We start from the raw sequence: 27,990 nt of genomic DNA, 5'->3' as shown, positions 1-27,990 counted from the left end.
GAAAAAGCAATTCTCTTTACAGATAAAAATGCTTATAGAAATATATGTTTATTATTCAATATAAAGATAGTTAACAATTTTGTATATTATAGCCAAAGTAACATATTCTTGTTGACCACAAAAGCTTCACAAACGCACAGCTGTTGACAGTGAAGTGCTGACGTCAAGTAAGGCGGTGATCTGTGTCTCCTGCACTCCGTTCTTCATTGTAAGTGTGTTCGTGATCTGTAGCTGATTCTGTACATGCTGTAGGTAGTGGGCAATGTTTTGCATGAGAGTTTAAGCCGAAATAACGACAAACAAGTGTGAGATGTGTGTATGGGTCGGCCGGCTGTCGGGTGGCCAGGGCTGGGGGAAGGTTTCCTCGTCATATACTCCGTCGCCTCGAGTGCACGGCCTGTTATTGAAGTGTTGTTCACGGGTATGTTAAATCCTCACTAGTGACGGAGAAAGTAGCAAAAAATCCGTGGTATTAGTCTGGATTATTGTTGCTCTAATGCATATCAGGTCTTACGCGGCCCAGGGTTTGACATTATTATTATTATTATTATTATTATTATTATTATTATTATTATTATTAATGTTGTTATTAATGTTGTTGTTACATGCAAAGTCAGGTAAATGATTTTAGTTAAGAATAAGATGAAATGTTTCAATCTAACCTCACCAGTAAAGTTTAGTAAAGGTGATAGGGAACTCTTCACAGTGCCATGTACACAATTAACTGGAATGTAGATTCCTAATTTTCACATGTCAATTTCCTTATTATCTTGCAGCAATCTCCTAATTGTCATGTACCTATCAGTAGCAACAGTCAAGGGTATTTCCAAATTAAACTTAGTGACTCATAACCTCCCTGAATTTTGATACTTTTACAGTGTCAAAAAAGTCAATGTCTCATGAACAAGGTTTAATGTTTTCCACTGTCATGAATGTTGTGCTGTGTTGTTGTATAAGCTGTATCTACATATAATAGGGCCCAGTATGTACTTAGCTGTTGATACTTGTAGGATACAACTGGATTCCATAATGTGCAGGTTTGATTGTGGTAGTTGGAAGTTTCAATGGAACTGTCAGACTTTGTTGAAATTCCAGTTGGCCATTTTTTAAGGATACTGAGAATGGATGAAAATGGACTCCTTTAACTTCTCCAACATCACTGCTGCTGATTGAAGGTTTCCTGATTTTAACCACAAATACCATATTTCTTTGAGTATAGGTTGACCTCTGATTTCTGGCCTGGAAATTAGTATATAATTTATGATATACCTTGTATAGGTCAACCTTCTGTATGAAGGGCAGCATCCTCTAACATCTATCTGATGAAAAAATCTTACTGTAGAATGGTGTGGTGGCAATGAAAATACAAGTTACATTGTTACATTTTGTACAAATATGAGCAGAGAGAGAGAGAGAGAGAGAGATGCCGAATGTTGTTGGAAAAATGTGTTTCTGGTATCTAAACACTGTTCAAGTATATCTCATATGAATTTTTTTGTGATGTTTCAGGAGCAACAATGGGGACTCAGGAGCAGCCGTGCTACACCCTCATACAGGGCCCAACAGACACTGAGCAGCCCTCTGAGATGCAGCTAAAGCAAGATTTGGGTAAAACTTGTGTAGCTTTGTTATATAATTTTCTTGTTTTTTACTTTATTTATCTATTTGACTGTACATTTTCAGTGTTCAAATTAGCATTATCTGTTAAAAATGTGAAATATCATATTGAAGAAACCAGATCACTTTACGGGCACAGAAGCTCCTATCTTACAGGAGGGGATTTATGAACCTATAACTTTGATTTTGATTTAATTTGTTTTTGAAAGAATCTGTCCTGTGATGCTTGATTAGTTTACTCCTTTAATGTTTTGCATATCTATTAAAGGAATAGGTTGATGTTACAGGAGTTTTTATTGGATTGTAAAATTAATGTTTAAATATTTTCTTAACATTTGTGTACCATAGAAAACGTGCAAACATTTTAGCCTGTTTGAAATGAGAGAGATTTTTATTGTTGTCACTTCATTAATAAAATTCTTAACTATACATAAGTTTCCAAATTTTGCCTGGAATTAAGGTTTATTGTGATAGTATAATGCGTTAAACTCTTTTACATTTGTAAATTAAATTAAGGAATTGAAGATCAAGAAAGAGAAAGAAAGATGACTTTGCTGTGTGCACCTGAAGGTGCATTAATAAATGAATTTAGTAAGCAGGCTCTGTTCAGCGGTTTTGTGGCAGAAGAAAGCAACCTGGAAACCATATGGAAATTAAGATGAAATGGAAGGTTGATAAAACAATTGCACCAGTACTGTTACTTTTCAGTTCTGCATGTAGTCTGTGAGCAATAAGCTAAACAATATGTAAATATTTCCAGAAAATGGAGACATTCCTGTGAAAACTGCTGCCCTGAAAAAGGTTATTCAGCTTATACTAAATGGAGAACGCCTGCCTGGTATACTGATGACAGTGATTCGCTTTGTGATGCCGCTGGAGGACCACACCATAAAGAAACTCTTGTTGGTGTTTTGGGAAATTGTGCCCAAGACAACCTCTGATGGCAAGCTGCTGCAGCAGATGATTCTTGTGTGCGATGCTTACAGGAAGGTGAGTGGCTGGAGCATCTTATAATGACAGTATTCATCATTGTTTTGAGTTGCTTTATTTTGTAATTAAGTAAGTGCTTGATTATTTGTCTCCTTTTTGATCAAGCTCTCCACTTAATTAATGGTAGGTCAATGAAAATGAAAAAAAAAAAAATTGCAAGATTACAGAACTGAGGAAACAAAAATGAGAATTGTTTATTTATAACCTCTCACCAACTCATTGCAGTAAAGTTAATGGACCTTTCACTCTTGACTCCTTACCATATGCATCACTCATTACTACTGAGTCAGAGGCTGGCCACTGTACATCATTAGCCAAACCAGAAAGTGATAGAGACAGACTTCATTGGACAAGTGGTCAACTGAAGTATGTCATCAATCTGTGTTTCATTGCTCTTCATTATACCACATTCCTTAATTTCATGTATGTCAGCAATAAACTCAACAAAAGACTTTGATGGAATAGTTGCTGGAAATTCAAGCAGTGCAAACAATTTATTTGTCCTTCACATATTTAAAGATTACATACAAGGTTGTCCCTGGAAAAAAAGGGGGTTAACCAAGACAAGGCACATAACTTTCACATTCACACTCATTCACACCACTCTTGTTGCCCCTTGGATCCTGATGGAGAAGAAAAAGTACTCCTGGCTTCACAGCTTGGACTGTTTCGTCCAGAACAGGGCTTCATAGCAAGTGCCCTCCCCTACCACAGCTGATTGCTGCACACCTGTGTGAGACTATCAATGTGTGGCATTTTCCTCAGAGGCTGCAGGGCCACATCATTCCTCACTCTCTTACAACTGCTCTCCTTCCATTTCTGTCATGCACAGTCATTCTACTATGCTCCACTGTCATCTCTCTTCCCTTCAAGGCCTCCTTTATGCTATCTATCCATTCTATTTTGCAGGTTCACACCCCACACTTGATCATAAAGATTAGTTTCAAAACCTATTTTTTAAGTGCAGTTTCAAAGATACAAATTTTTAAAAATGTTATCAGTTATGAAAGTTATTTTTAATTTTGCTTTTATTCCAACAGGATCTGTCTCACCCGAATGAGTTCATCCGAGGATCCACCCTGAGATTTCTTTGCAAACTGAAGGAACCTGAGCTGCTTGAGCCTTTAATGCCCACCATCCGCACCTGTCTGGAGCACAGACATTCCTATGTGCGCAGGAATGCTGTTCTTGCAATCTTCACTATCTACAAGTAAGTTTCTTATTTTAGGATTGTGGATCTTCTGCTCCTGCATGAAAGGCAAAGTCACAACAAGTTGGATTATGTCCTGCACCCATTCACTGCTGGGTGACTTGGGATTATAATGTGAAGGAAATAACCCATTCTACCTTTGCTCGGGGTTTGTGTCGTAAGCCAAGGTACTACACCACACCACCAGGCTGTCTGATTTTATGCTGTGTTTTTATTTATTCTTAGATCTTAGTATTTTTGGAATTTTCTTGTCCTCTTAGATGTTACTTCATGTGTATGTAAAAGGGATGCTTATACTTGAAAAGTGTATTGTGTTCATTTACTGTGCATTCTTTCTTCCAAAGATTGCCCCAGAATCCATCTTCATTCAGTAAACATTTCAGTTAAAAATTTTAATAGTCATAGTTTGTTGCATTTTTTGGCTGCTGCAGTAACCTTCAAACTTTTTTTCCCCCAGAAATTTTGACTTCTTGATCCCTGATGCACCAGAACTGATCTCTAACTTTCTGGAGGGAGAACAAGACATGTCTTGTAAGAGGAATGCATTCATGATGCTTATTCATGCTGACCAAGAGCGAGCCCTGAATTACCTGTCCACCTGCATTGATCAAGTTAACTCTTTTGGAGACATTCTTCAGCTTGTGATTGTAGAACTTATTTACAAGGTAAGTATTGAACTGCTGGAGCAATTTCTGTTGATGTTGTGAGGTAGGATGCATTGTCTGGGTTTGAAATGATACATATTCTTGATCCACCATTTCCTGTATCCATGATGTATTGTTAGCCTGTACATAAGTGACCCATGTAGAGTGATGTAGTAGAATGTTACCAACAAAAAAACAGTCAAGAATGCCAGTTCTGTGTCCCAGTTAGTCCTGAGAATTCATAGTGTGGTAAGTCCCAGAAAATAGTTGTAATTGGGTATGGCTGGCAATGCACACCATTCCCTGTTTACCACAATTCACATTTCCTGTCTCTTCCTCTTTCCTGTCCTCCATCTTGTAATTTCAATCCTGGCTCAAGGCAGTTTTTCAGTGGAGAGGTAGTGCTATCATATCCTTAGTATGTGTCATGTAACCTTGTTTCTGTGGCAGTACAATTCAGTCAATTTCCAGTTTCCATGTCACTCTGCCTCTTTTTTAACATGGCCCATTTAACATAGTTTATTTTCCTTTGGTAATAAAACAGGAAGTACATGACAACTGTGCATTAGCATTAGTAAAACAGAGATGAAAAGAACAGTATCATAAGATGCAGTGCATGTACAAAGCCATTATGTCAAGTACTCATTAAATGTTACAAAATACTCTAAGGGAAAGGCAAGTAGTACATTTAGTAAAACAATCAGTAACTTGTTTACAAGATCTTGGTGATGAAATATCACTGGCAACATTGAAACCTTACATTTACTTCAGAATAGTTACCTTAATACATATAATTATATTTATAGTTGGAATTAGATGTCTGTAGTATATGTAATGCAAACATCTTGTGTGTGAGTATTAAGCCCTGTGGTGATGGTTGCAGGTGTGTCATGCTAACCCAGGAGAGCGAGCACGATTCATCAGGTGCATCTACAACCTGCTCAACTCCAGCAGCCCTGCTGTTCGCTATGAAGCTGCCGGCACCCTGGTCACTCTTTCCTCTGCCCCAACAGCCATCAAGGTCAGTGGCTTTACGTTAGAAAAAGCACAAAGTATTACTGACTATAACTCAGATTTACTTAGCTATTCTGCAGTGTGATAAGCAATTAAATAAAGCAGAGCTATGAAGCTAGAAGTTTTTGAATTTTAGTTGGAATAAATAGATAAGCAACGAGAGTATCTTAGTTTGTTTCCACACTCGTGTGATTCACACTGATAGAGGAACTGATGAGAAGGGTGAAACAGCCATCACTTATATTTAGTACATTTTTCTGGCTATACTCTGTCAGAAGAATGTTTAGGCATTGGCCAAGCCCTGTTAGCTACTCTGCCGCATCACAGAATTTCTCTTAAATATAACAGTTCTTTTTACTTTTTATTCAAATTCAACTGTTAAGTATGGATTACTTAGCTCGTCAAACTTTGCCAAACCAAACCATCTGGGGAGGAGACCACAAATGTCCCTAGATCAGACTGGTCTTTTGGTATTGACCCTAAGTGTCTTGACACCCCCCTCAACTTTTTCTTCATTAACTTCTGCAACATTTGCAGTCTTTGATCTAATTTTCAATCTGTACAACACCACTTCTTCTCTACTAAGCCTCATCTTTTCCTTACAGAAACAAAGGTGTCTGAGGCAACTGACAGTAGCCTCTTAACCCTTGGAAGGCTTATGAACCTTATGGGGTCCCCTCTATTGTTCTCTGAAACTGTGCCTCTGTGCTTGCACCTTGCCTAGTCAAACTCTTTCAACCCTATCTATCAACATCTACCTTTCCTTTTTGCTGGAAGTTTGCCTACATTCAGATTGTTCCTAAAAAGGGTGACCGTTCTAATTCTTCAAACTACCGTCCTATTGCTTTAATTTCCTGCCTATCTAAATTTTTTTAATCTATCCTAAACAGGAAGATTCTTAAACATCTATCACTTCACAACCTTCTATCTGGTTAGCAGTATGGGTTCCGTTGGGGCTGCTCTACTGGTGATCTGGCTTTCCTTACTGAGTCTTGGTCATCCTCTTTTAGAGATTTTGGTGAAACTTTTGCTCTTGCCTTAAACATATCAAAAGCTTTTGATAGGATCTGGCACAAGACTTTTATTTCTAAACTACCTTCCTACGGCCTTAATCCTTCTCTGTAACTTCATTTCAAGTTTCTTTTCTGACTGTTCTATTGCTGCTGTGGTAGACAATCACTGTTATTTTCTTGAATCTATTAATAGTGGTGTTTCTCAGTGTTCTGTCCTGTCACCACTGTCTTCCTATTATTCATCTGTGATCTAAACCAAACTTGTCCTATGCTAGTGATTGAAGTGAAAATGTTACAAATGTTCTGAAGTAGCTATTTACAGCTGCTGCATCACTTGAGTTACCTTTCCCAGAAAGGTTATTCCTTGTAGTCATTGTAAATGTATACCATTCAAGCAGATTTATTTGTTTAGCATTCATGTTTACTTTCAGGGATAGTATTGTGACTGATAAAGGATCGCATAGGTGATACAATTTTTCAAAATTTGATTTAAAAAAAGTTTTCCACAATGTTTTCACTGACATATTGATTATGTTTCTGTAACACACTAATGTGTAAGTGCACAGTGACAAAGTGTGTAGCCCATGTGGAAAGGTGGATTGGGATGGACTGGTGAGGTGTAAGCCATTATTTACATTTTCACTGAGTCTCCTTTGTAATCAGATGTTAATGAAATGAGGTAATAGGTAATTATACTGTTAATTTGAAGATTAATGCTCATGATGATCATATATTTTTTTTTACACTACAGGCTGCAGCAAATTGTTACATTGAGTTGATTGTGAAGGAAAGTGATAACAATGTCAAGCTGATTGTCCTTGACCGTCTGGTGGCCTTGAAAGACACCCCTCAGCAGGAAAAGATCTTGCAGGACTTGGCAATGGATGTCTTGCGCATCCTTGCCACTCCTGATCTTGAAGTTCGCAAAAAGACGTTAAATCTGGGTGAGTCAAAAAATAACATATTATTTTTTTTTTTCTTGACATTTCTCCTTTTCTGATAAAACTGTATTGTGAAAAGATCATTCTGTTTTTGCATCTTAATAATGAGGTTTCATTATCAGCCCTTGAACTTGTGACCATGCGCTCTGTGAATGAGATGGTGGAGGTGTTGAAGAAAGAAGTAGGCAAGACACACAACACTGTTGAACATGAAGACACTGGAAAGTGAGTTCATGCCAAGGCATATTTTTGTATATTTATTAATGGAAAAGAAAAATTACTTTAAGATTTCTTTAGCATTTCTCCTATAATGTCTAAGATTATAGGAAATTGTGTTTCAATTTTAGTTTGTATGTTGGACATTCTTCAACTGATGTTGATTTATCTGACATTTGCAATGTCAGTATGTAATGTGGAATTTAAATGTTACGTTTAATGCCAAAAAGTTGTGCTTTAACAGAATACTTCATATAATAGAACTCCATGGAATTGATAGTTGCTATAAAAATATTACTGTATAATAACTTTTGTCTATCTTCATGACAAAAAAAAAAAATTCATGTTAAAGTCATGACTTTGTGAATGCTACTAAATACAAGGCATAATCTGTTGAGGTGTTGATCTCAGTGCCATTCCTGTTAAATCACTGCTCCTTCAATCCCAGGTATCGGCAGCTGCTTGTCCGCACGCTGCATACAATTAGCATAAAGTTCCCAGAAGTTGCAGCAAATGTTATCCCAATCCTGATGGATTTCCTTTCTGACAATAATGAACTTGCTGCCACTGATGTGCTGGTATTTGTGAGAGAAGCCATCCAGAGGTTTGAGGTTAGTTGAAACTAACTTTGTACTTGTATAGTTTCCAATTTGTTCTGTACTTTAGCTTAAAAAGAAGTGCTGATGAAAATATGATTGACAGAATTCATTGAAGTTTGAAACATTTCTTGATTCCCTCTTTCTCTTGTACAGGGACTCCGCCCCCAGATCATTGAGCGTCTCCTCTCTGCCTTGCCAACTATTTGCTCTGTCACTGTCCATTGTCATACCCTTTGGATCCTTGGCGAATATGCTTCAACCACAGGTAAGATTGCTTTCATCTTTGCCTTGTGTCTTTCTTTAAGAGCTGAGTCACCTCAAAACTGTTCTCCACAATTCATACCACACATATTGCATGTTATAGTGCAGAGAAATTTTAATATACCAAAGTTTGATTTATGGGTTTTCAGAGATATGAGATAAGTAATCTTGTTCTTTGATAAAATTCATGGCTACAGATCTTGGAATTTAAAGAAAACTTTCTGCCCAAAAACAGGAAATACTTTAAATATAACAAGAAATAAAAATTTGCAGTTGATCCTGTGTGAATTTTTGGTAACTCACCTGCATTGCATCAAGAAATCTTATTTTAAGTGTAATAACGTCATGATAGACTTCCATTAGATAGCTTCTTACACAACTGACCTTTCAAGCCATTGGAGTAGTGCAAGAAAGACTGGATTCCTTCAAATAATTTTCAGACTTTTAAAATCTTCCTCCTTTGACAGTATGGTGAGAGGCATGTATGAGACTGTTATGGTCTGTATGCAGCTTTAGATCTGTTGAAGCAATAATGCTTCAACAATGATAAATAATACTTCAGTAATAAAGTATATATATATATATATATATATATATATATATATATATATATATATATATATATATATATATATATATATATATATATATTGATATTTGTTTCACATTTTCACATAAACTGTTGACTGCCTTTGATATGTGGAAGACTTGCAGGACACGTACCATTTAGTCATTTTCCTATCAAACAGATCAGTACACCATTTGATTGAGAGCTTAAGTGAATAACCATTTGCCTTCACAGTACTATTGTTTCTGTCTCTCTTCCTGTAATCACAATTGTTTTATATTTTCTGTTACCAAAGGAGAGATCCTGGGTGTTGTGTCATCAATGCGAGGAAGTCTAGGAGATCTGCCCATTGTGGAGGATGAGATGCGCAAGGCTGCAGGAGAGGCAGGGGAAGAGGAGGGTGGTGCAGAAAAGTCTGCACAGCAGCACCAGCAGCAGCAGAAAGTGACAGCAGATGGAACTTATGCCACCCAGTCGGCCTTTTCAGCAACCACGTGAGTACAGCTTCCTGTAGTCTTTCTGTTGGACATTTTTTTCGTTTGGAAGTGTAGAAAACTTGGTTGTAAAGAAAAAAGTATTATAGTGCAAGTTAGTAAAGGCTGACCAGAATATACTTGGGCTTTGGTAATGATTTGGATGATAAGTAGCCTATCAGAGTTCTGTTGCCAGCAATGTTCTGCCAGGGGATCTGATTCTCAGGCACTCCTTATCATGGACATCTTTAAGATAAATTTTTCAGTGTTTCAGTGATACTCTTAGGGGCACTGTAGTGTAATCATGTATACTTTGTCTCCACTGCATGTAATTGTAACTTGTATTGCTTTCCTTTTCTACAACTCTTTTATATACTTAAGAATGCCTAGTACCTCTTCCTTTACTGCTCTTACATAGATGCTTCCCACTCATAAATTTCTTTAATGTTCCTATTACCTGTGTACCCTTCATAGTCCTTTCTTTTCTTTTTCTTTCTCCTTCCATATTCAGTACACTTCTGTTCTTTATGAGTACTGCTTTCCTTGTCAGGTCCAAGAGCAAGGCTGATGACAGACCACCACTGAGGAAGTACCTACTGGAGGGCAATTTCTACCTGGGTGCTGTCATTGCAAACACACTGGTCAAGCTGGCATTCAGGTGAGTCACTTATTGTGTTATTTTAGTATTTGAAGAATTAATATGTGACAATGTAGAGTAAGTGGCTGATTCTGACCTTTCATCAGACAATGAAAACTGTAAATTGAAACATATCTGTAATCTGTTGATCAGAAAATATGAACTTGGAAATTGTTTGCCTTGAATGATTTACTTCTAAACACCTTTTTTTTTATTTACTTCTGTAAACTTTTTTTTATTCATCAGATATAATTCCCTTTTATTTACTTCTGTAAAATTTTTTTATTCATCAGATATAATTCCCTGGAGGGTAATCCAAGTAAACAAAATGCTTTTAGTGCTGAAGTAATGCTGATAATTTCATCCATTGTGCACCTGGGCAAGTCTGGCTTGCCTCAGAAATCAATGACAGAAGACGACTATGACCGCATGATGCTGTGCCTACAGGTCAGTCAATCACAGAGCTGGACTTGTATATTTTGTTCGGGAGGATTTGATATCATGGTAAATATAATCATCATTCTAATCATAATCAAATGAAGCAGAGAAGCAATAAATTTCAGAAGGATGGGATACAATTTTGAATATATTAGGAATACTCCAGACTTTTTAAAATTACTGTGAAGGCAAGGGGTGGTCAGTTTTATAGAAATAAATCCTTTGTAAAATTTATTGTAATTGGAATGTTTAGATACAAGTGCCCTAACTTAAATACAGATAATCATACATTTACTTAATGTAAACATTCAAATTTTGGAATTTTCAAGTACAAATAAAGATAAGAATACAAAGCTTCAGATCTTCAGTTTCAAGAACAAAATTTCAAATCCAAATGAAAACTAAACATGGAACTATAGAAGACCTTTTTTTGTATTGTATCTTTATTCTGTTTCTCTCTTCCTGTTTCCTTGCTTTCTACAAAGGAGAAAGACTGCATCAGAAGAGCCTCTTATCTCTTCATTCAGATACTCTTCTTGCTTATCAAAGTTTTGCACCTCTATTAGCACCTATTTTTACATATACACTTGTATTGATCCTTTACTTTATCCTTCCACCCTCCATTTGATCTTTCTTTTCATTTAGCATCTGTGATTTCACTTCTTGCATACACTTTCTTTGCCAACTCTCCATTTCTTCATTCTTGTAGTTCTCAATGTGGCCAAACCACCCCATACAACAAGGGTTGGCCACTTTGAAAGTATCTGATGTATTAATATTTTCAATTCTAAATGTTTCTAAGGCTACTAATATTCAACTATTACCAAAGTGAATTAACAGTATGAAAAGTAATATGTTTACAAGTTTTGTGTCATGACCTTGTATATAATATAGTGTGTTTGAAATGTGAACTATTGCTACAATAGACACAAGAGGGATAATGCTACCAAAACTTTTAGTACAGAATTACATATTGACACATGTACTTGGTTTTATTTTGAAAACACTCTATATTTTTAATAATTTAATCTATTTATAAGTAACATGAATATCAAATTTATACCATTTCTGGTTGAAACTACATAGTTTAATTTCAGTTAACTGAAAAATCTTTTTCATTGCCTCATTTAGAAAAAAAAAAAAAAAAAAAATTTAAGGTGTTATGTCTTCACTTTGGTTCTTCTTTGGTTCGGTGAATAATCTGCATAAACTGTTACAGGTTGTGTCGGAGCGTACACCCAGCTTAGCCTCAGTATTTACGGAACAGTGTCGTTCAGCTCTGTCTCACATGCTGCTGGCCAAGACTGAGGAAGAAGAGGCACAGCGACGTGACCGCAAGTCTGCCAAGGTCATTGAACATGTCGATGATCACATTGCATTTTCACACTTGACAAAGGGCAGTGACCCATCCTCTGCAGATGATATGTTTGACCTCTCCATGTCCATGGCTGTTAGTGGAGGAAAGAAGGAGGGGGTAGATCTAAGCACAAGCAAATTAAGCAAGGTAAGAAATCCTTTTGATAGATCTAGTGTATAAGTATAATATTATAGATAGAAATTTCTAGCACATGATTTATCTTGATGTAATTGTATGTATATGTGGCCATGTGGCTAGATGTATGGGAATGCTTGCTTGTGTGAATTTTGACTCTGAATACATGTATCCCCTGTCTTGGGTAACTGGCTGTGCAGGGATACTGGTCAGTTTTGTAGGTCATGAGATTAGAAATGGAAGTGTTTTGGTTGTGTCTTATCCATATTCTGATGTACTCTTGGTTCTCTGCAGGTGACGCAGCTGACTGGCTTCAGTGACCCTGTGTATGCAGAGGCTTATGTACACATCAATCAGTATGACATTGTCTTGGATGTTCTTATTGTCAACCAAACAACAGACACACTACAGAACTGCACTCTGGAGTTGGCCACTCTTGGTGATCTGAAGCTTGTTGAAAAACCTCAGCCAGTTGTTCTTGCACCCCATGATTTTTGTAACATCAAAGCCAATGTCAAGGTGGCATCAACAGAAAATGGATTTATCTTTGGTAACATAGGTATGTATTGTTATTACATTTGTTTAGTAAGATTGGTGGTTTCTTTGGACTATGAATCATAGTAATAATTTGCTGTGTTTTAAAAAAAATCAAAGCAAAAATGAATTTGCCTTTTTGTATGAATAGGTTTTCATAGACTTGAGGAAAGTGTGGATGACAAATTCATTGCCTTAAATCTGCACATCACACATACTTTGGAATCACAATTGTATGACTATGTTATGGCAAGTGCATTACCTTATAAAATCTTAAGACTTCAAACTTTTCTATTACTTGATAATATCATCTAATGAGCTTTTATTTATTTATTTATTTTTATTTATTTATTTATTTATTTATTTATTTATTTTGTCATGCAGTGTATGATGTAAAGGGTTCAACAAGTGATCGTAATGTTGTCATCCTCAATGACATCCATGTGGACATAATGGACTACATTGTCCCAGCTACATGCACGGACCTCGAGTTCCGCCAGATGTGGACAGAATTTGAATGGGAAAACAAGGTGGGTAAGGTATCATTATTACTGGAAGACTATATAACAATTTGTCAGAATTATGTCTATGGTGCAGTAGGTTATTATTGTTATTATTAAAATAGATAACATCATACAACAAGGGAAGCTGCAACAAGCTGTCAGGTCTACATATGGCAGTCCCTGTGTAAAACATGCTTACCTATTTCCACCTATTAGCCCAATCCATAAATCTATTGAATGTTTTAAAGCATCCTACTGATTTAGCATAAACAATCTAATTATTGAATTTATTCCATTCACCTACCACTGTATTTGAGTATGATGTCTTTATATTTGAGTATAATCTGTTTTTCTTTATCTGTCAAAGCTTGAACCTATCATGACTACTGATCTTCAGGACATTGTCACCTTTGTTGTATTCTTTATATCACTTAAGGCCTCTATCAGATCCTTCTTAATCTGTGCTTCTCTGAGAAATGTGGACTCAGAAGCTTCAACCTCATTTTACAAAGAAAAAAAATCTCATTTCCTTTAGTTTAGTCATTCTTTTCTGTACTGACTACAAACCTGTATCATTGTAAGATGGGGACTAATGTCCTTAGATGTTTTAGCTTTGTTAAGGACCAACAACTGTTAAATGAGTAAGACAAGCGAGTGTGGTGATGAGAAAGCACTGGATGAAAAGAACTACTTCATTCTTGCAATGTTTTGGCAGTTGTTTTCTCTCAGAAAAAACAACAGCCTTGTGTATCCAAATAGAGAACCTCCATTTCATCTCATGGTTCTGTTTCCCACCACATTTAATTTATTTAATGATGTTCCATATGGGTTTTTGAAGCATCACTGCTTGAGGCTTTGGAAGCCATGTTAATGTTCATTCCAATTTATTTTAATTGTTATGCAAAGGATACGATTATTTTTGGGTATTTGAAACATTCTACTACACTCAGCAGTGTTAATTTTATATATATATATATATATTTTTTTTTTATAACTATGAATTACTATTTTGTCAGTTTCTTTTCAACTTTACCACTTTCAATGATGTTAGATGGCACAGATGAAAACTGGTTTCTGACCTGGTCTGGCTCCATACCTCCAGGAAGTGGAGGAGGAGGAATCCATTTCTGGAACTTAATTATAATTACTTACCTATCCTGTCCAGACTGATGGTAAGAGGAAATAAGAAATTATCATGATTTAAGAAATTATCTCATATCATGATTTAATAATTTTAATACATCCTCAGGTTACAGTCAACACTCAGATGACAGAGCTGAAGGCTTACCTCGACTACCTATGTAAATCCACCAACATGAAGTGTCTCACCCCTGAGAAGGCCCTTAGTGGTACCGGTGACTACATGGCTGCCAATCTTTATGCTCATTCCATCTTTGGGGAAGATGCTTTGGCCAACCTTTCCATTGAGAAGCCTCTGGACAATCCTGAGGCTCCGGTGACTGGCCACATCCGCATTCGTGCCAAGAGTCAGGTAGGTTTTGTCTGGAAAATTGTTATGTTTGAGGTAGATAGAATATTAAGGTGACAGGGAGGAAAAGTATATTTAGTTTCACATTTACTGGGGTACAAATACATTAAGAGCTGAGCTTTCAGCTTTCAGTAGATTGGCTGATTTTGAAATTTACAAGTCATTTATTGGATCAGCATTGGTCTCCTCATGTCTACTTTTCTTTGTTGCTCGAGTCACAGTTGATTTACAATTACATCAGAATCAAATTATAAATTTCATGACCATTAACATTTGAAGAAATTTGAGCACGCAGTAGCTACCCCACACTGTCCCGTACGTTGGTCTGTCTAGCTGTCAGTGTTTAATACTTGACTGCTTGTGGGTCCCAGGCGTCACGGATGGTCTGAAGGCCTTGTTGCAGTTAAGCCTTCAAGCTGTCCCTGCTTCCTGTGTCTTGGAGAACGCATTGAGGTTTTGAAGGGGTGGAGGTTCCATGGTGGGGTGCAGTGGCCTGCACTAAGTGTGGCAGCTGCAGTCACTTCCTCCCAGACAGTGTCATGGTCATGGAGGCTGCTTGTTGCTTCGGTGGATCCACTTACCCTGTCCTCTCTGCCTGGCTTCATAAGGATGGAAGGCTGTGAGAACATGATCAGGATGGTCACTTGTCATAGCTGGTGAATATTGCCATCAGGATGGTCACTTGTCATAGCTGGTGAATATTGCCATCATATATTTGACTCGACCTGCCAGAGTTGGCATGTGCACTTTAGCTCACAGATTTTCTGTTTTCATCCATTTGAGAGCACCAAGGACTGTTTGTTCTCAGGGCATCATTTTGTATGGTCTCCAGGGCTTGGGTGTTGCTGTTTGTCATGATGATGATGACTGGGCTGGGAGTGCACAAGTCTTGCAGGCGCAGAGGAGCACAGCGTCTGATGCCCCCATGCCTTACCATGACAGCATCCTGATTATGTTGTGGGTACAACACTTCTCTCCCTTAGGTCCTACATCTCAGCTGCTGTTGAGATAGCGATGCATTGCCACAAAGTTAATGGCTTCACCCTGGAGGTGGAGTCTGGTCAGTGGAGTGTGGCAGGTCTTCACCATTGCTTTTGTCTTGGAGAAGGAGATAGTGAAACCAATATCGATTATTTAATTGTTAGAAGGTCCAGAGATTTGCATAGTGTTGGTGGAGTCCTTGCTGGTGGTTTGCAAGACATCATCATCTGAGTATCCTATATGTTGAGTACCATCAGGGTAGGGAAGCATAGCCATGACATTCATTAACACATTGAATAGCATTGGACTTATTATTAATTTTCCCCTGTGGCGTCCTGTTCTCCAGTGTGTAGTAACTTAACATGACACGTTACTCTGTACGTGATGCGGGCTTAACTGTTGTCATTGAGGTAGTGCTGTATCCACAGGAGAAGTTTACCTTTAACTCCAAGCTTGGTCAGCTGTATGACAAGTGGTTGTGTCTTGTCGAACGCCTTCCCTATGTCAATGAAGACTGACGTTTTTGCTGTCGCGTTGAACACAAAGTTTGCCAGGCAATTTGCTGTGCTTCTGTGCCAGACGAATCCAACCACCCCCAGAGCAAGCTTGCTTATCTTGTACAGAAGGTGACTGAGAAGGATCTTGCTCAAGCATTTTGCACATAGTGGGGGTGAGGCTGATTGTCATGTGTTTATCAGGTTTGTGGGGCTTTGGAATGGGCACGATGTTAGCTGCTGCCCATTCCTGCGGCAGTGTCCCCTGGTTGTGAAGGTCATGTTGAACAGCTGAAGTAGTGGGTCGCCAACAACATTACACATTTGTGATGCTGTCATCACCTGGAACTGTGTCCTTGCTTAGCCTCCTTGCACTGTGTAGTTCCTCTCTCGTTATCTCGTGATCTGAGTCATCGATATTGAGGCTGGCAGCTGTGACACTGACTGCATGCCCAGTTTCCAGTGCTGCCTTTTTCTCATGTAGCTGGTTGGGTAGGTTGACAGTAGCTACCCTGCCTTTCCTGCAGGGTTAGGGTAGGTGAATGGGCGTGTGTGCTTGCCATGTACGTGATTGATTCTTTTCCACATGTGGATCATGTTAATGTGATTCTTTTCCACATGTGGATCATGTTAATGTGACTGAGGCTTGCCATGCACTGTAGCCACCTCTCTTCCCATATGAGGCTCATCTGCTCCCTGGTGTAATGGGCACATTCCTGGGGATTGTTCTTGTCTCCTTCCTGTTTGGTGGCTTGGTAGGTCTTGGTGATTTGCTGGTGACTTTTGTCCTAATACCACAGATAATTGACTCATGGTGTTCAGGGTGTGGTGTGGGTCAGTGTCCATAGCTGCCACCTCAGCCACTTGCTCCTTGCACTGCTGTTGGTGGTGTGACACTTCGCTGGTGGTGATGATCAATTTCATCATCATGGCTGTTTTGCTGTTCTGCATGTCACACTAGCATCACTTTGCACTTTGCAAATGTCACTGTTGTCATGGACTGTCACAGGTATTGTCACCAATGCTCTGAGAGTCCTGAGGCAAGTGTTTACCAGACATAACAGCACACACAGCGGAAGGAAGTATGGACAACTTGGCAGCTCCAGGAGGGGGTAGTACATCTGACATCACTGAGGTCAACAGAGAGATAGAGAAACTGATTATGTATGTGGATACACTTTTTTTCTTGATTAGGTACTGTACAAATAATGATAGACAAGAAGGATATTTGTGTAGCATGGAAAAAGTGTTTACTCATGATAGGGGGAATAAGATACCTGCCTGCATCTGATCCAATCAGCTGATCTAGTTCATTGTGGAAAAAGGCACAATGTGAAGAGACCTGGGTATGTGCATAATTGACCCTCATGCCATGTGTGTAGACACCTTTCCTCTGCCCTGCTTTCTGTGGGGATGTTTGTGCATGAACTCTAATTATTGTTGTGGTCCAAAATTGATCCTCATTACATTTTAATTTTTACCATACAGGGCTCTTTTTCTATTATTTTAAGATATGATAAATTTTGCTTCTGTTACAGGGGATGGCAATCAGCTTGGGAGACCGTGTGAACAAAGTGCAAAAGGCAACCATCAAATCAGTTGGTGCCTGAGCCGCTGTGCCTCACAATGTGGTGTGGGTACACTGCAATCAGGAACGTCACTTTGATGTTTGTCCATCACATGTTCCATCACATGTTATATCTGGATTGCTGAATTTCTGCTGTTATAGATTATGGTTTTAAGTTTTGTATGGTGGTAGCACATCTGCAATATCAAATACATAGTTCAGTGCATCCATTGATATTTTAGAGATTTATTTCATATTACATTGTTATTTAATTTACTTACTGACGTACATTAAGGCCTTACTTGAAATTTGTTTAGCATTTTGAGATCGGAACCATAATATATCATTATTGTAAGTCCAAAATAAATCAAGGGAAATATTCATAACTTGTATTTATTTTCCAGTATTTATTTTCCAGAATGATTTTTAAAGGAATTTCAGGTTTAAGAGAGGGAAAGGGAGATTAAATTATATAATGAAGGAAAGAAATTGGTATTACCAGAGAAAGCAAAAGGGTGCAAGAGAGATGGAAGAAGTTATAGAAGTAGGGGTGTCCAATAGTACATCTATATATCTATATATATGTCTAGATACCAATCTGGCATCATCCTTCTAGGTGGGCCACAGAGATAAGATGTCTACATGTATTAGCAAGCATTCTCTCACAGGAATCTTGGGTAAAAATAATCAATTCTTTTTGTGCACGAGGGTCAGCCACGTAGCATGTGTCAGTTTCCATGGTAGGACCTGACAGGAAAGCAGGTTTAGTCATACTGTCCCCTTCCCTCTCTTGTACTTGACCTGATGTATTGACTGAATCAGAAGCAGTCTCTTACTGTGTCTGTCTTGTAACTGATCTTCATTCATCCATCATGTATAACCACTCTTTCTTGCTTTACAGACATTCCTCTTGTATCTGACACTCTAAACTATATATACATCTTTTATCCCATTTGTACTACTTCTATGATTACTACTGGTAAGAATAATATGTACAACTCAGCTGCTACAGTAAGCAGCCCTTTTCCCTTACCGTTTCTTCTCTGCTTCCATGAATCTTGGGAAAGCTTCACTTATGTCCAGTACAATCAGTCTGGGTGAAGGGATACTCATTTCCTCTTGTATGAGTGCTGCAACAAATATTTAACATGGACTATAATTTTCTTTACTTCTATAAATCAGAAAGGCAGGAATGACTAAACTTCTGCTATAGGAACCTGATAAGGAGAATAAGGTAAAAAAAAATTGGAGAGAAGTTATTCTGAAGAAAATAGAATTTTCATGATTTAATTGTGCAGTGGATCTTCTATTATGACCATTTATCCATTATTTTTTGATGGATGGGAAAGAAATCCTTACCTGACAATGAACCTGAACTGCTGCTTGAGCCTACATGCAAAAGTTCATGTAGAGAATTTATAGAAAACTTATTTACTGATGAATGATTCCACATCATTAATAATACTTTGTAAATATGAATTTGGATTTGTGTATGGAAAAGTAGGAAGGTCAAAAAAAAAAGTTGACGTGGAATCTTAAGATGAGCAAATATAATTCACAAATTGGACTCTGAAAAAAGAAGCTATATGAAAACAGTAAAAGGTAAAAGTGAATGTATTATGAAGCTGGTGAAGGATGGTTAAATTTAAGACAGTGAACTGCTCTAAATATTCAGGGTCAATATTATGCAAACAAGGTCAATGATATGCAGGTAGTTTAAAAGGAATATTAAATAATGGAAGAACCGATGTAGAACAAGAATGTAAAGGATGGATTTTGTGAGGTGGTGAAGGGTAAAGAAAAGAAATTACAAGGAAATCTAAGACTGTTTTGTTGTTGTGAAATGAGGTGAGCAGTTGTGAAAGAAGGTTCTCAAGAATCAGGAGGCTGTGTTTTCCTTAGAAAGACTGAAATATGAAGCTTTGGTGTGAAATGAGGTGAGCAGCTGTGAAAGAAGGTTCTCAAGAATCAGAAGGTTGTGTTTTCCTTAGAAAGACTGAAATATAAAGCTTAGGAAGACAATTCGTTTCTTTCTGCTGTGCTCGAGAGAGAGAGAGAGAGAGAGAGAGAGAGAGAGAGAGAGAGAGAGAGAGAGAATCACATAGGATTGAAAGAACAGGAAAAATAACATGGGATTGTGAGAATAGACCAAGTTGCAAAGAAGTGTAAAAAAAAAAGGCAACAGTCTAGTGTGTTGTACAAACGGGTGTGTGTGTGTGTGTGTATATATATATATATATATATATATATATATATATATATATATATATATATATATATATATATATATATATATATATATATATATATATATATATATATATATCGCGTCGGCCTGATGCCCTGCAGACTCACATAAGACATTTGATGGGTCTATAGTTTACCATAATGTCCCGGATCCTGCAGTACGCGTAGAGCTACTGTGAAGGAATGGATCACTTTAAAAGGAGCTCTTTTGCTAACTCTCGTGGCCAATACCCTGTGTCCCAGAGTTTAGTCCCGTTCATCGTACACAGGCTCCCCAACCTTTCAAAACTCACCGAAGATTAACATGTAGTAATTTATTTGGCAAGAAATACGAGTGAGTTGCCTATTCTTTCGCCGGTACTTCGTTGTTTGGAAATGAAAGTCTATTCAGGCGCGATGCTCATACATTACATAGATGAAGGTGATGCGATGTGCTCACCAAAAGTACACAACATAGTTATAACATCACAAATAATTAAAAATTTCCTCATTTATGGCGTTATTAATGTTAAAGACAGCTATATGACGATTTTGATAGCAATAAGGATCAAATTAAGTAAAATACAAACCAAAAATAGCCACATGCAGAATCCTTGTTCGTATGTACTACACACGTGAATATAGTTGTAAACCACTGAAAGATAAACGGACACAGTATCTTACCATTTGTAATAAATATTAATAATATATATTGTCAAAGAATACCTCGTTCGAAAAATAAAAAAAGTCAATAATGCATCAAAACTTGAAGCAATGAACAGTGAAGCAGCCTAAGCGGGAATGAGGGGCGGCTCTCGTCAGAAACAATACTCTGTAATTCATATGATGTTTGGGTGTTTGAAGCAATTGGTCGGCATTTGATAAGTGAACTGGGAAAACATCGCACGGTTATCTCCTATAGGATTAAAAGTGTATGTTGTATGTGCTCGCTATACGAAAACATACCTCAACACAAGACAAAGCGGAAACTTGACACTGACCCCCCTGCCTTTCCCTTTCTCTAGTCCCCTCTTGATTTAAACATTCCTTCCTCCACTCCTCCACTCATCCTCTCTTGCAATATTGATTCTTTTTAACAACATTTGCCGTCTTTCACTGCACACATTCACGAAGCATGTTTTAAGCTATTTCCCAACAAATACCAAACACACGTTTCTCTAAAAATAGGAATGAGTGGAGAGCCCCGCCTCGCTTTTCCTCTTGTGGTCACTGACTTCACGTTACCTGACTTTCCGTAGATAGAGTGGTGGTGGTGGTCTACTCTGTTCAGCAACCCATAATCCAGTTGAAGGGAAGCACTAGAGTGTGTGTGTGTGTGTGTGTGTGTGTGTGAGAGAGAGAGAGAGAGAGAGAGAGAGAGAGAGGTGCGGCGGTCCATTTTGTGTTCATAATTAAGAGCAGTAATTTGAGCGTCGCGGGGTTTGGTTGGCTCCTCGTGCCCGCGGTGGTTATGGGTCAAGATTGCCGTCTGGAGGGTACGCAGCCAGCATCAACCAATTTCTCGAGGCTCTAAGCAACCCCACTGGAGTCTTGTGGGTAAATGTACGTGTATTAATCTTAAACTTGCTCTTTGCAACCATAAATTACCCAAGTGATGGTTAGAAGCGCGCGTATTTTGCCCTCTTTAGGACATCTTTTTGAGTGACGTGGCCGGCGGCTGGTTAGGTCAGGTGGACGGGACGAACCTATTAGCAAACACCACGCAGCTGAGGGAGGGGAAGGGAATCCAGTCTCCTACAGGCAGGTTAGTAAATTCTCACGAGCACTGGCAGGTGAAAGTCTTGATCACCTACAGGGAATTTGGTTTTCCTGGGTGTATTTCACTTAATTCCATAGTTCACACTTCAATTTTAGTCATAATGACCCTTAACCAGGACATATTTCAGGGGATGAGTGCATGGGCGGGCTGGAGGAGACGAGCTGGGAGAGAAGCACCGAGGCGTGGCGGGGCGGACACAGGCTCCCTCATAAACAAGACTAATACAAATTACATAAAATTGCAAAAGATGGTTTAAGAATATTAGGCAAGAAATGCAGCGAAAAGTACACACACACATACACACACACACACACACACACACACACACACACGTAAGCTTTAATGTATAACCAAAAAAAAAAACACTATAATTCAATATGATGCAAATAAGAAAATAATCATATGTGAACGAAAGGTAGGTATAAACAGAGGGGAGAGAGAGAGAGAGAGAGAGAGAGAGAGAGAGAGAGAGAGAGAGAGAGAGAGAGAGAGAGAGAAACAGGTCCCCCTCAACTGCTGCCATCCTTTGCAAGCAGGTGAGTCGGAACAATATTCTTAATGTGAACTAATTACATTCCTACACGTTGCCGCCAGCAGCCGCGAGGGTCCAATAGGGGAGGGGGAGAGTGAGGGGGAGAGTGGGAGAGGCGAGGTAGCGGAGGAGAGCACTGGGAGAGGAAATATATTTAACAAACAAAAACTAGCCGCGTCAATAAAAATAAATGCTTTCCGATGCCCTTAATTTTTCCGTTTTCTTTTCCTTCTTTTTAGCGGTGTGTGGGAGAAAGGCGCGCCTACAAAGCCGAGGTGTGTGTATCGAATTGGGTATTTCAGAGTCCAATCCTCCAATTAAGGTTGCATGAGAACATACAATTTAAATGGTTTCTCTCAGTAACAGTTGGACAATAATGATAAAAAAGTGAAAGGTGGCAGTAGCAGCGCTAGTTATAAGTAGTAATACGATCATTCATATACCTAACAGTAAAATAACTTAAAATAATCATGATCTAATAACGTTGTCTGAATTTCATAATAATTGCGATACCAGTAGTTGTAAATAAGGATAATAATATACTACTGCTACTGATGCTACTACTGCTGCTACTGTTACTGCTGCTGCTACTGTTACTACTGCTGCTACTGTTACTACTGTACTACTATTACGTACTGCTACTACTGTGAAGACGACGACTGGTTCTACTATCGCCTCCGCTAAGTATCAAGTAAAAAAACACAAGCAACAACAAGAACCAACACGGATGCATGAACAACACACTCAGAGAAAAAAACACGAGCTGCATTTGTTACGCGACCATTATTATTCAGTGACCACGAACTTATGTACTCCCCTTGCTGAGCCTCACTGATTCTTCCTCTTCCTCCTCCACCTCGTCCTCTTCTGCCTCGCTGCCGGAGTCACGGGAGCGGCTTGGGAGGAGCAGAGCAAATCCCAATCTTCATCCGTGAACGCTTACTGTCTGTTGTGGTGGTGGTGGTGGTGGTGGTGGTAGCGGTTTTCACTTGACGGTAACATTTCCTAAAAAAAGAAATTAGGAAAAATGAAAAAAAAAAAGAATGCCAGTGATTTAAATTCTTCCTACATTGTAAAAGGTTTCTTGGGTCATCCTAATTAAACGGTTAATTTCTGCCTGAATGAAACACTACAATTCGTGTTCGTATGCACAGCGGTACCACCACCTGCTCCTCCTCCTCCTTCCCCCGTTCCTCCTCCTCCTCCTCCTCCTCCTCCTCCTCCTTCGCAAACAGCCTCCCTTAACCTGGCCAAGTATAATTGTTCTCATTAGCCTAACTCCCGATGCACCCGTATCTTAGTCTCACCCGCCATGCTCACTGATGACCCTCATTAGCGAGGATATGCAAAATTAATTACCCACCCTCGCCACCCCCCCACGTTGACAAATCGCCCTTCATCCTTGTTTTATGGCCATTTAGGGCGTAAGTGAATCTTAAGTCGGTCGTAAAGTGAAGGGCAGAGCGACTACCGTGCCCTTCTCGGTAATGGATAAACGCTGCCTTCATTTATTGTGGCCTGTGATTACCGCGGCGGCGCATTGCTGATCCCGCCCCAGGGAGGCGGCGCCGCGGCGCGGGCTAGTAGTGATGAACGGTGATGAACGGTGACGAACGGTGATAAACTGTAATGAGCGGCGGGAGATGTGCGGTGACGAGGTGAGTGTGTGGGGCGAGGGGCGGGGAGGACGGTACTGCAGCGGGCGCGCCTTGTGTTCAGCGGCGGGTTAAGTGATGACCCCCATGCGCAGGACACCACGCAGCTGCACCAATGTTGGCCCTGTGTGTGTGTGTGTGTGTGTGTGTGTGTGGCCTCAGTCCAAGCTATATACGCATGATAAATTTCAAATTGGGATGCTAAAGCGGGCAAAAAATGTATTAGCAAAACATTTTTACAAAGATTTCTTCAAGTCTTGGGATCATAAATCATGCACTAACATTACTTAAGTTGCATGCATGACTAAATAGCAGGAAAGTAAATTACAAATACTTCTTTCTCTTATTCCCCCATACTGACTGGATTTACGAGGCTTCAAGACCCAGACGAGGCCACGCCAGCGCCATGAGCATGTTTTCCTTTCAGAGACCACGAGTTATAACAAAGATTAATACAACATGGGGACCGAACCTCCAAGTGTCGCTTACACGTGGAACTTGCAAGGGTTTATTTCAATATTAACAACTGCTGAAATACTTCCATAGCCCTTAAATCTACTACCACTGCTAATACACCAAAAGCTAATACTGCTGTGCTCGTTAACACATGAACTATTGAATGGCACATCAATTAATGTTATCCCTCCTCCCCCGTTCTTTCTCCCTTTTTCTGAGCCTTTCTATCCCCACAAAGGATGCATCACTATCTCCACTGTTCAGCACGTGACCACTATGAATCATGGCACATTAAATGTGAAAAATCCCTCTACGCCTTGCCGAGGAGCAGCGTCTGGCGCAGGTCGTCATTGGATGAACTACAAATGTACACAATTAATACTTTTGGTCTTTTACAAGTCAACAAAAGTCTGCTTTCTTCCCAGATCTCAGCCTTGCAAAATGTTACTAAATCAGAACCTAAACTATGTACAGTCGCCGTGCGCTAAGCTGACCTGGAGGCCCCGCCCAGTGTCGTAACCTCTTCTTCGCGGGACAGTTAATAACTGCTCTTCCCATTTCCCCTGTTTTTTTATTCAGTGATATTTGCAATCCCATCAACTAGATTTGACATAAGCTATAATTTTCTAAAGCATCAATACGAGAACAATAGTAATAGTATAAAGATATTAACTACTCAGTAAAATCGTGGAGACAAATCACATCAATTATCTGTATCGGCTCATCGCTGTGGCTGGTGGCGCGCCGCGTCTCAGTGACGGCGGGTGAGTGGTGAACCCAGGAAGGTGGCTACTTCATTTTTTTCATTTAAGATATTGTCATTAACCGCGCCAGATAACCTCGTCCAAAACAGATGAAAATATCTGTGAAAAAAAAAAAAATAATAATAATACCAAGGTATTAACTCCTCAAAAATACTGATGTAAGTAAATAAACGAAAATCAGCGATACATCAAGCCAGGGATGAAAATAAATAACTTAAGAACTGAGCTTAGTTTCTTTGTAACTTTCGTACAGAACATAAAATGAAGACAATGTAAAGACTGATTAAATACTAGAGGTACTATAATCTATTGTTTGCAGCATGTCTGACACAGAGTTATATCTGATAAAAATGAGGGAAGAAGCAGCAAGTTCGTGGGAGGTCGATGCTCAGTGGAGCAGGCACTGGCGCCTGCTGGATGCACTGCGGTGAAACCATGAATTATTTAATCATGATGGTGCGTCTGGAAAACCCAACGAGAAACAAATACTGATTGAGACAGTATGTTATCTTGATTGGTAAAAGGGGAAAGTTAAGATTTACGGTGATGATAAGGAAGAGGAAGAGGAAGAGGAGGAGGAGGAGGAGGAGGAGGAGGAGGAGGAGGATAAGGAGGAGGAGGATAAGGAGGAGGAGGAGGAGGATGAGGAGGAGGAGGAGGAGGAGGAGCATCAAGTGAAGCATCGTGTCATATTGTAATTAGTATATAGATTGTTGGTGTCGAGATACTACAAGTGTCATTTATACTCGTGTCACGTGACTCATCGCTGGTGATATCCAGAGAATAAATGTATTATGCAGTTGCTGACCTTAATCATTTATTTACTTCAAGCTCAGTAATGAAACGGATCATGTTGTTGTTGCTGTTGTGCTGGTGGTGGTGCTGGTGGTGGTGATGGCGGTGATGATGAGAATGATGAAAAAAAAAACGATGAAAATAAGAACCACAACCAAAAACCACAACTAACAATAGACACAACTAACAGCAACAACCACAGCAGCAGCGCAGCAGAAAAATTGATTATGGCGGGACTAATTGATAAAATGATTGATAATATAACTATATAAAAATAGAAGAGTGGGGAGAGTGGGGAAAGGAGGCACAAGCAGAACTTAAAGATGCGCTAAGCATACGGTCACTTAAGTTAAATTAATAAATACAAAAGCAAATGATTTCGTGAAGAACACAATCCAGTGCCGTCTTATGACCTTGCCAGCTGCCCGAAATTAATAAAACGCAGATGAAATATAACAATACAAAGCTGTAGAATGTAGATTCTCTTCTTATCCTTATTCCTTCCAATATCACCATTCACTTAGGAACATGACCCAACTTGTTCATAACCAATAGTAAACAAAAATCTCAAGTACTATAATGATGATTCACGCAGCGTCCTCTGAATGATGGGGATAATAAAGTAAGAATTTCGAGGAACATTACTTCCCCCAGTCCCTCTCTAGAGGTCGCCCTGGCGAGAAGGTACTGGCGCACGAGCTTTACAACCGAGCGAGGTTCAGATTGTCCAGTTGTAAAGTGCTCGGCTCGTGTCTGTTAGAGACTAGGAGTTTTATCCTGGACTCACGGCAGTTTCTCGGTGACGTAACGCTCTCTCCTAATTCTAACCGGCACCATAGTGACCTCATTGTTGCGGCGCCATAACTCATTCAATTTCCAACCTACCATGACTACGTGCTCCGGTGTGATACCCACGAACCTGTCAAATCTACTTTCTCCCCACATCAATAACCCTCACCACGATTCCCTTCAGTCTTCCTCCTCTCTGTCAGGTCGGGTAAGCCCCCCCGAGGAGCAGGTCGGTGGCGGGAGGGTTGGTTGCATGTCAGAAGCAACACTAACCTTTCCGTCACCCGAGTCACGCCCCGCCAATCTCCTATGTGGCAAGACGATGAGGAGTAACGACGGGAAGTACCACACGAGACGGGAATGACGAGGGTGTCGAGAGAAATGAACGCAAGATGGACAAGTGCAGCGAGCGATGCGTAGAAACCTGAGAGGATTCATTAAATGTTGCTTTGTGGGATGCTTTCTTAACTGTCATTGGGATCCCTGCTTGATATCTTTTATTCATAAGAACACAACAAATTAAGGGAAGCTGCAAGAAGCCGTCTGGTCTACACGTGGCGATCCCTGTATGAAAAATACCCACTTATTCCCGCCTATCATAATGTTAATTTTAACATAGAAGGTATGGTGCTGGAATGTGTACACTTTTCTCTATCAACAATTTACTCTCATCTTTAATCCTTTTAATATGTAGGAATTTAAAGTCTTCATGCTTAATTATTAGTGTGATATGGTAGTTAACAAGCCCATCGTCTCCACAACGCTGACTATCGGTAGTTTACACGGAATAAATGAACGGAACATGACGGTTATGATAATGCTTTTTTCAGCATCTTTTCATTCCATGGATCCCCTGGTGTTTCGAGTCCTCCTGGACACCAGATGGGAATTGATGAGAAAATTACCCCCTCTTTCCCCATTAATAATACTACTGAAAAAAAGTTTGTTCGCTTACACATTTATAACAGTTATAAAGTAAACCCACAAAACCTGAGTATTATTCAAGAGTTCTATACGTGCCACTCATTAATAGAGTTCCTTAGTGTGTGTGTGTGTGTGTGTGATATACACACAACGCCAATCAGCTTACCATACACTGCCCAGCGGTTCTTAGTTGCCTGGGTGGCCGCTCGGTTACAAATAACGACTCCACGGATGAACTTGTATATCAGCAAGGTCTGTATGCCACAAAGGATACGTTTTTCACCAGGAGAATGATGAGGGGAAGGGCGGGCACCTCCACCAGCCGGCAGAGAGAGACGACAGACCTCCAATCTGGTGGCAAGATGCAGAACGACGGTGTTTCTGAGCA

The 27,990-nt window shown here is 39.3% G+C and overlaps 1 protein-coding gene and 1 long non-coding RNA gene across 4 annotated transcripts; one reads left to right on the top strand and one right to left on the bottom strand.

Annotated features, from left to right (window-relative positions):
- The first annotated feature begins 54 nt into the window (after nucleotides 1–54).
- LOC135100684 (coatomer subunit beta-like) lies at nucleotides 55–18,067 on the top strand. Of its 2 annotated transcripts, none has more exons than XM_064003848.1 (18): nucleotides 55–208; nucleotides 1,510–1,608; nucleotides 2,378–2,607; nucleotides 3,648–3,817; nucleotides 4,275–4,482; nucleotides 5,345–5,482; nucleotides 7,240–7,432; nucleotides 7,552–7,654; nucleotides 8,094–8,256; nucleotides 8,398–8,509; nucleotides 9,369–9,567; nucleotides 10,097–10,204; nucleotides 10,477–10,630; nucleotides 11,841–12,125; nucleotides 12,408–12,672; nucleotides 13,032–13,177; nucleotides 14,400–14,642; nucleotides 17,653–18,067. In XM_064003848.1, exons 2-18 carry the CDS (start codon nucleotides 1,518–1,520, stop codon nucleotides 17,722–17,724), a joined length of 2,880 nt encoding a protein of 959 aa, XP_063859918.1. In that variant the 5' UTR covers nucleotides 55–208; nucleotides 1,510–1,517; the 3' UTR covers nucleotides 17,725–18,067. The 2 variants fall into 2 exon arrangements, with proteins under 2 accessions (XP_063859918.1, XP_063859917.1); XM_064003847.1 differs by having other exon boundaries at nucleotides 207–421.
- Nucleotides 15,760–27,990, bottom strand: LOC135100685 (uncharacterized). 2 transcript variants are annotated; one of them, XR_010268871.1, is made up of 4 exons: nucleotides 27,769–27,990; nucleotides 23,025–23,224; nucleotides 18,715–18,811; nucleotides 15,760–17,244 (listed from the first exon to the last, which is right to left on the bottom strand). It is a non-coding gene; the product is annotated as an uncharacterized LOC135100685 (long non-coding RNA). The 2 variants fall into 2 exon arrangements; XR_010268872.1 differs by lacking the exon at nucleotides 23,025–23,224 and having other exon boundaries at nucleotides 27,769–27,989.

This window comes from Scylla paramamosain, chromosome 5 (assembly GCF_035594125.1).
Source record: "Scylla paramamosain isolate STU-SP2022 chromosome 5, ASM3559412v1, whole genome shotgun sequence".
Lineage (NCBI taxonomy): Eukaryota > Metazoa > Arthropoda > Malacostraca > Decapoda > Portunidae > Scylla > Scylla paramamosain.
Note: the sequence above shows the minus strand (reverse complement) of the source record. Positions and strands in the feature narration are given on the sequence as shown.